This window comes from Etheostoma spectabile, chromosome 21 (genome assembly GCF_008692095.1).
Source record: "Etheostoma spectabile isolate EspeVRDwgs_2016 chromosome 21, UIUC_Espe_1.0, whole genome shotgun sequence".
NCBI classification, from domain to species: Eukaryota; Metazoa; Chordata; class Actinopteri; order Perciformes; family Percidae; genus Etheostoma; species Etheostoma spectabile.
This window is the reverse complement of record NC_045753.1, coordinates 7,988,095-7,997,078: the sequence shown is the minus strand read 5'-3', so window position 1 is coordinate 7,997,078 and position 8,984 is coordinate 7,988,095. Positions and strand designations below refer to the sequence as shown.

The 8,984-nt window shown below is 44.0% G+C and overlaps 1 protein-coding gene and 1 long non-coding RNA gene across 4 annotated transcripts in view; one reads left to right on the top strand and one right to left on the bottom strand.

Moving 5' to 3' along the window:
* cdc42ep1a (CDC42 effector protein (Rho GTPase binding) 1a) overlaps positions 1–8,069 on the top strand; it is a 12,011-nt gene extending 3,942 nt beyond the window's left edge. Inside the window, exons 2-4 of one of the 3 annotated variants that reach the window (XM_032501537.1) lie at positions 2,147–2,239; positions 4,415–5,409; positions 7,265–8,069. In XM_032501537.1, coding sequence (XP_032357428.1) covers positions 4,929–5,409; positions 7,265–7,986 — 1,203 coding nt within the window. In that variant the 5' untranslated portion in view covers positions 2,147–2,239; positions 4,415–4,928 and the 3' untranslated portion in view covers positions 7,987–8,069. The remainder of the gene's footprint in view (positions 1–2,146; positions 2,240–4,414; positions 5,410–7,264) is intronic. The other 2 variants (XM_032501539.1, XM_032501538.1) reach the window with 2 other exon arrangements.
* The window catches only part of LOC116670868 (uncharacterized), a 23,588-nt gene that overhangs the window by 12,558 nt on the left and 2,046 nt on the right, over positions 1–8,984 (bottom strand). The window lies entirely within an intron of this gene.

The following is an 8,984-nucleotide window of genomic DNA, read 5'->3' as shown; positions in this document are numbered from 1 at the left end:
ACATCACAAAACCATCGCTGATTTGAAGTTCAAGACAAACTATAGCAGAGAAAGTTTTTGTCAAAAAAAGGAGATTAATGTGTGTGTGTGGGGGGGCAACAACCTAAGTCAGTTACGACCCTCAAAGATAGGCAGAACAGAAGAAAAGAGGAAGGAGCAGAGGAAAGAGGAAGAATCGGGAACCAGAGAAAAATAAGAGGAAGGAGTGTAAAGTGAGTAGAAAAGGAAGGAAAGAGAAGACAAAAGAAGGAGAGACAATTAAAGAGAAGACAAGGAACATAGAAGGCAAGAATGGAAAAGAAATGAGAGGGAACAATTTGAGAGAAGCAAAAAGAGAACGAAAAAGGGAGGAAAGAGGAGAAGAGAGAATGAAAAGAGGATTAAAAAAAAAAGTTGATTCAGACCAAAACATGGTTTCAATCAGCACCGAGGTTGAGAAGAAGGATGTTTGATGGTCGTAATAGAGAGAGAGACTCCACCGACCGATGCTCTGCTCAGGAACGTGTTTGTACGCGCGCACACCACCCAACACACACGGCTCCTATTAGACTGTGGTCACTCTGGTTTATATCCAGCAAAGCCGGCTCAAGCAAATACTGTACAGAGTGACACTGAAATATTTTATGGTCCCGGCTGTTATGTATGAACGCACCCAAATCCCCTGTATGGGGAGTTGCCCAAAGAAAGCAACTCAAAGCTGAAGCAGAAAGACAAAGAAGGTTTAATGTATAAAAAAAAAAAGTGGGACTGTAACAGAAAGTTTTCCCATCTACAGTGATTAAGTCTGGGCTACTGATGTCTCGTTGCAAAACTTCCGGGTAATTCCGTTTTCTCTCACAACCTTTGAAGATACCTTTTCAGTGTTGTCTGTGAAAACGCCTCCGGCTACTGTTTTGGTTAAAAACATGAAAACATTTCAAATGTCTTGGTGAAACGGGAAGCCATGCAGTGGTTGATACAAGCAATTAAGACCCCAAACAAGATGCATTTCACCAGTGAAAAGTCAGAAGAGTAAAAGACCAAAGGCATGATAACCAGAGACAATTCTACATCAACACTTTTCATTTATAGTACAGTTCTGGTGTTGACGTTCTATAAAAAAATATATATATATATATATTCTCATCACACACACTGGACAGCCATTTTAATTCCAGAGCTTGCCTCCCTACGTGCACCAAAACAAGTTCCTTCCTTGAGGCTATTTTGCAGAGGCACCATTGCTCCGTCCGGCGCTTAGTACCGCCCAAGACAATTGTGATTGGTTTAAAGAAATGCCAATAAACCAGAGCACATTTCTATCCAATACTGAAATGCGGTGTGGACTAGCCAGACCCTCGCTCTTGCAATGCGAGACTAACCACAGACTAACCTTTGAGTGAGTGTGAGGCTAATGGAAGCATGCTAACATGCTCACAATGTCAGGTCATGAACCACATATTGGATCTGATGATGGTGCTAGAGAAAACAAACGATCGGCATGGTTACTACCATTCACCCTGTAGTTAAAGTTGAATGTGAACCGAATTTCATGGCAATCCATCCAATAGTTGTCGAGACATTCGAGATAAAACAACAAATGTCAAGGTCATAGTGGCGCTAGAGGAGAAGTCAGGGGATCACCAAGAAAGGGTACAAAACTAACAAAAGTTATAAATTATAAGGAAAAGAAACATAGAGATCTGATGGGTGTCAGTGTTCATCAGTAATGTTTATTATTGATAATAATATCAAAGACGACCAGGCAAATTATATGTGTTCTTACACTGATAGGATCCAGTCAATGAAATCTTACTGACTCTTTTATGTCTCAGTCTTTATTTGTCTTCCTCAGCATGTATTGTTTCTGTTCTTTTCTTTCACATTCCTCTATTGTTCATCCCTCCTCCACTTACATCTCAATCCCCTTGTTTCCTCTCCTCATCTGCCCTTTTCTCTTCTCAATTCTCTCAGCATCCATTCCTGTCATTTCTATTTCTGCCCCGTTTTGCCATCCTCCCCCTTCACTCCTTTTTGTGAAAAAGGAACTTAACATTTTTTTTCATACCGTGCTTCCTTCCATCACTTCTCACCCCGCCTCGCTTCAGTTTGAATGGACTCTCTCCCTGCCTCAGACTCATTCTATATTTGATTTTCTCTCTGGCAGGAATCCGAACCAACGGAGTAGCCGGCCAGGGTGGTAGCAGCCAGGCCCTGTCGGGGGTAACGGCACAGATGAAGGATTAGAAGATAATCCAGGGTATGTCCAAGTCCCTCCTGTCGAGAGGTTCCCTGTTCTTTTCTGATATCTTAGACGCACGCAGGCAGGCTGCTACTGGGATTAAAGCGTTAAACTTATTACCTTTTAAAGAACCAAAATGTTGGGGTGCTGACTGATGTATAACTATTTATAATTGTATAACTCAGAAAACAGAGGAGCAAGTGCAAAGAAGGAGCAGTGAGAGGAGGGAAGGGGAGTTCAGCGGGATAGAACCATATGTGCAGATAAAATGTGCTTTGCCCGGAGGATCCAGAGACATAAAAAGGAGTTAGAGGGAGCGACCCCCCCCCCCAAGTTGTGGTCAAAGTCTTTAACAGGATTACAGGCAAAGACAAAACACTATGGTTTTCCGTAAGCACACAGCCAGAGTAATTAATGGCCCCATGTGTATTCCTGTAAAACTGTAGGTTATCAATTAGACTGAGGTTTTTCTTGTTTAACCTTATAGCAAGACAAACCATTTCCTTCACTCAGAAGAGCATAAAGCTATTGTGTCTGTGGCTGCTGTCACTGGGGAGTAATAATCAGAGAGTTGGCCTGTTGCTGTAGCGACGTTCATGGGAACATGCACAAGGTCCCTGCAGGCTCACACCATCTTAGATTGAACATCACACCTCGGTACTGTGGTCCCTGGCGTCCCTTTGTGAGCCTTGATATGGCTCTGCTCAGTGCTGGTATGTGCCGTGTTTCCTCCCACTCCGCTCCTCTCCCAGATGCCCCTCTTAAAACGCCAGCCAGGGGAGGTGGAGCGGATGGCCTGGGACTGCGGTCAGCAGCAAATTAGAAGGGCTGCCTTGGACCTGACGCAATCCCCATCTCTTGAACCATAGCAGGTCATTAATGAAGCCAGACGGGGCTGTGCATGCGTGGGAGGCCCGCCGACATTTAGCTGCTGCAGTGGAAAGCTTTTAAAGAGAACCAGAGGTCCTTGTCAGGGCTGCCTTATGCTATCAAAATATTTTAGAATTGGCTATCCGTTACTCTGCTGGCAAAAAAATACAACACATGAGAAAAAGCCAATTTTTTGTCTGCCTTCATTACAGACTCACACACTAACGGAGGTAGGAGCTCCCAAAACCTACAAAAGGCAGTCAAAGGCTGCCAGTCAAGTCAAAAATAACTGAATTCTGCATCAATTACTAATACAACTAGTCAAATTTTAAGTGTACCAAGAAATTTAAAGCCTTAACCTATAATCAGTTGGTAAAAAATAGAGAAGGTGCAATGACGTAAATAATGGAAATTAATAATTTGTCCGTAAATGCGAATTTACGCTAGCTAGCCTACGTTGTTAGCGTTAGCTTGTTGGCCAAAATGCTTTATCTACTGTTACGAGAGTTTATACATTAATGCTACAGAAGTAAATATGGCTATATATATACATATATATATATATATATATGTCTTATTAACATTACCTGCACAAAGGTTAGCTTCAGCTAAGTAGTTTGCGGATAAAGCTGGTGCTCATTGGATTTCACTTGTAGCTTTAGCTCTGTCATGGCTCCGCTGATCCTAAACACACTCAGACAATTAAAAAAATGTTAATAGAAATAGTTGGATGAGGAAAATAGGGAATAGATGAATGACCAAAATATAGGAGAAAAAAAATGTCAAAGAGTAAAATACTCTGTAGACAGGCAGTTGAGCAGTAACAGCAGGGATGTTCTTATCAGGACATTTTCATTATCTCTTCCTTCCTTGCTAAGCATACTTCGCCGTTTTATAAACAAATCTAAGCCCATTGAATGAGGGCTGCTGTTCGGCTTTTGAAAAGCACGATAAGACTTTTTTAGCAAAATGTAAAATGAACTTTGTGTAACCTTCATGCCAGACAAAATGGAAGCAGGAGTTCCCTGAAAGTACACCCATTTTATGGACAAAAGGCAGGCTTTGGTTTGTTGCACAGAGGAGTGACTGTGGTCTAAATTTAGATGGTTCCAGACCAGTGGACCTTTGGAATCCTAAAAACCTGCAGAAAGACAGATCTAGTGGACATACAGTCTTCAGAACAGGAAAGCACATTGGTCTCAGAATCTCATCCAACATGAAATAAACTGCAAAAGTCATTCGTTTCAACATCCCTCTAAATCAAATACATCCCTGTCTACATTTTAAAGATAGATGTTTTCCCACTGTTTTTACTCTCCATAGATGGTTCCATGATGCGACCGCACAACCATTTGCAGCTGGACTCTGACCTATTTCTGAGCTGATGTCGACAAAGCCAAAGCCCAATGCAAGCGGGGGAAACCAGGCGACCTGACCACACTCCAACTGGCCCGGCAGCTTCCAGGAACACAACTGCATAGTGTTCTCCTCAATTTATGACCGTTTAATTCAACCAGCTATGCATAACAACGTGCTACAAAGAGTGGGACAGAGTTTGGCCTGCACATGATCAACAGAGATAATATCCCAGTGAACTATTTGACGCTGCAGGTTGGGAGTCCAACTTTTTAGAAATTACATGGTTTCATGATCTTGGAATAACCTTTCAGATGACTTTTTAGGTCCGTACTTTGGACAGCTCCACTGTAACTGGTTCTGGCATAAATCTAAGAAAAGAAACCTTAAACTTTGCTTTCACAGTTTTGCCATTCAGAGGGATTAAAGGCAATTCCAGACAATTGTTCAAGAAATATTAAGCCACTCACCTCTTGTGATCATGAATCTTCAGGAAAAGCTGTCAGGCCTCAAAGGTCTGGTCTCACACTCCCACAGCAAGCGCCGCTTTAAAGGCGACCTCACGCTGGACATGATCAGCCCTCCTCTGGGTGACTTTCGCCACACCATGCACGTGGGCCGTGGCGGCGATGTGTTCGGGGACACCTCCTTCCTTAGCAACCACGGTGGCACGGCCAATGGGAACAACGGGGAAACGGATTCTATCTCCTCCTCTGACAACAAGATCGGAGCGTTCTTCTCCAGGACGATCCGTCAAATCCGAAGGGGGTCTGACAACCGACCCACAGGAGGACCCAAGGATCTGTCGCCGCCACCTCCCGTTGTTTCACCCATTATCAAGAACGCCATCTCCCTCCCCAGGCTGGATGTGGATATGCCCAATGGGAGCCCCACTGCTAAAGTGCTCTTCCCCAGTTCTCAAAGCACACCAGAGGAGAGGAAAAGCTCTTATGGTGATTATGTTGATTTTCTTTTTTTATTAAAGCTGCTTTGATCAATACTTTTACATCAACAATGGAATAAACAGGGGTAGTAAAAGAAGTCGTGAAAGTGACGAACCCACAGAGAATTATTACTCAATCTTTCCCGCAGGTCTTGACAGTCTTTTTCAGCATCTTTAAGTTGGATGCAGCCGGCAGCTGTTTTCGTCAAAAATGCTCAAATAAACCCAATGTAAGCTCCCTGCACATAGGGGCAGGAAAATAACATTACTGTTACACAAGATGCATTGTGGGTGGTCTATTGAGGCTTCTGTTTACGCAAAAATGTTTTGTGTTTGTGTTGAAATTGATCGGGTTGAAAGAAGCTGTTGCTCTTTAATTCCGAGGGACTAACACCAACATTGTTTTGGTCCAAAATATCTTTACTGGAAATTTCTTGACATGATGTCATGTCATCAGTTTTATTGCCCAGTCTTTTGAGGATTAAGAAAAATGCGCCATTAAATCTGCAAAATGGCCACAAAAATTAAACGTAGATGTTTCTTTGAAATGATATGGCCCTGTTCCTGAAGAATGTGAAACACAAAGGTCAAACGAGTTAATCAGTGTTAACTGAAGTGGTTACCATCTGATGAGCCACAGTGAAACTGTCTCAGTTCTACCTAGTAACTGAGACACATTTGCCCTAGATGTCCTTATGAATCACCTTGGCTTATAATCAGCAGCGCTCGCACTGATAACACACACAGATCCAGACAGAGCTTGCAGCAAGCTGTCTGAGAGACTCACATTAACACCACACTCATGGCTCATACCGTCTCACCTCCCCTGTGTGAGTGTGTTGATGACCCAATCCCAAAGTCCAGACTCACAGACGCACAGACTTTGGTGCGCGCTCTTGCAAAATTCGTAAGGGCTTAGGGTTGTTGTCAACGTCGAATTTCAAAGGGCGTGAGGGTTTGAGTACACACTTACCGAGCCCTTTGGGAATTACCAAAAGCGCTAAATCCGGAAATTACAAAGGTAAGCAACAGCACAACACATGACACACGACCACAGACCGGAACGGACCTGTTGTCCATCTTTTAAAACAAGAGTTTGAACAAATTTGGTTGTGTGGAAAGCAACAAACTTAAAATTAAAATTCCCAAACCGGCAAGTGTCAGCAACATCTTTGTTATTAAACATTGCCAAGGTAACGTGACCTTGTGAAGTGCTGTCCCAATCCTTTTTATACCTATATGAGCCCATGTGGCCTCACACACTCACTCACTTAGCACCTGAGATCAATAGTCTGTGAGTCTTTAGTCCTTGGTCCTCAGGGCTCACTTTGGGTTTGGGCTTGTGTCTGTGTGTGTGGATTTACAAGTTTGTGAGACATTTTCAACAAATCTTCAACAAAACTCCCAATTCAGTGTACTTTTGTAGTGATATCTAGAGCTACTTTATTCTCCAGTAATTATGCTTTATGACATATGAATGGCAGAGTCTGCAGGTTTCCATGAGCTGGTTTCTCTGATTACTCCTTTCTTGCTCTCTGGTTAAAGTGTGTTAATCTGTGAAATCAGACGCTGTTTTGAAACCTCCAGACTCTCAGGCCCTTTGTGGCTGGCTTTAAGAGGTGCGGTGGTTATTTGAGCTGTTTGGGTCATGAAGGCGAGCATGTGACTTGTTAAGTGATCTGGCAGTGTAGGGCAGATGATTCACTGTTTACACAGCCGAACAACTCAGCACTTTGCAGGCTGGGGTTTACTGGCTTGTCATCATCATTCTCCGATGGGTTTACATTGCCCCCTTTTGGATGATAAAACCATGTGAAGAGTGTGACTGAATCATACATAATACCTCGTGCTGAATTTCTGTGTCTTCTCCTCAGGTCTGGAGTCTGGTTTTGTCACTCTGCCTCGTCTCTCTCGCTCTGAGCGCCAGCAACCTTCCATCTCCCTCCCCACTTCCTGCTCCCCTAACATCCACCGCGGCTCTCTGACCGACCCTTCTGACGCCATCCTATCCACCTGCTCTGCCTCCATTGTGACCTCTGACCCCAAACCCACCTACACCGCCTACTCTGATTCCCTTCCCTCCCTCACCTCCTTGGACACCTTCACCTTTGACCTCGGGCCCTCCCTCATGAGCGAGGTGTTCGGCCTGATCGACGGCCACCCGGAGGAGCATGGCAACGCCTGGGAGGGAGAGGAGGCGGGGTCAGCATGCGGGTTGACCAATGAGGGATCGGAGATGGACTCGGCTACTATCTCATACGTGGATTCCCTGCTGAGGGAGGACTGCGGGGGCAGGAAGAGCCCGCATGGGACCGAATGGGAGGAGGAGGAAGGGATGGAGGGGAACGGAGTCGGGCTTTCTGTTAAAATAGCCGATGTGGGGATGGGGTCTCCTGAACCAGTGAGGTTTGGGATGGGGATGGAGAGCGAGCGGTTCCAGAGTGCTACAGATGTGCTCGCACGCCATTATGGCATCAGCCACTTAAAGGGACAGAGCAGGATGGAGGTTGCCGATTCAATGATGATGATCCTCAGCCAGCCCAAGAACAAAATGTCCTACAGTTACATGGACGACGAGGATGAAATTAAAGTCTGAGCTGTGATGTTTTGACTCTAAAAAACTGCCACTGATGTATGATTTAGCTCTAACTTTCAATCAAATCAGTCATCTGAAAAAAATGTATGTGGTCAACAAGGCCGGCTCTTTTGACAGGATGACCGTGAAAACTACAATCCAGTATCCTTAGTATTTGATTCTTTACTTTTATACAATCACGCTTCAAGGATGTACAGTTTTGATGCCAAAAAAACTGTTGCTGAATGTATCTAAAGGGAGTGAAGGACTTGATGCTGCACATTTCCAAGCCCTACACAGAGAAGGAGAAGGCTTTTTTTTTTCTCAAAAGGTCATGACTTAAAAGGGACTGAAACAAAGAGGAGGTGTGGCAAGAGAGGATGTGCCAGAGAATGTAGTTAAGATTGTCTCAAAGGAAACAGACATGGCACAATGTAGAAGCTACAAAGCCCGTCATTCTTTATACTTTTCACAATTCCTCGCATTCTAGGGTGGAAAGATTTTCTGTGCTACTCCCATCGGTCACTAATAAAGAAGAAGTGGGGATTAGAAAAATTGGATTAAATCTTATTCCAACCGTTGGTCCTCTTTGCAATCTCCTGTCAACTCCTTTCACTCAGGAATCCACTACGAGAACACAAAAAGGAAGGGAAATAAGACATCTAGAATCTCAGGCCTCATTACATGAACCAGAGAAACACAAACATCTCAGTTATTAAACTACATGGATTGAAGTCATACTGGTATTTTCTAATTGCAACCATAGACTGTTAATATTAATGGGCAGAGCATGTGTGACGTCACCCATTGGTTTGTGAAGATCTGCTACGAGACGTCAACTTTGCCATTACGGGCGCAGCCATCCTGGTTGCAAATGTGATGATTTCAGGCGAGTGGGAGGACCCATAGACTGTTGGGCGGTATCTGACTGTGATGTTAGCTGAGAATTTGAAACACTGCTTGCCCTCTAAGTTACAGACTTTCACTGGCAATCTGGATGCAACTGCTGCTGAAAGCTA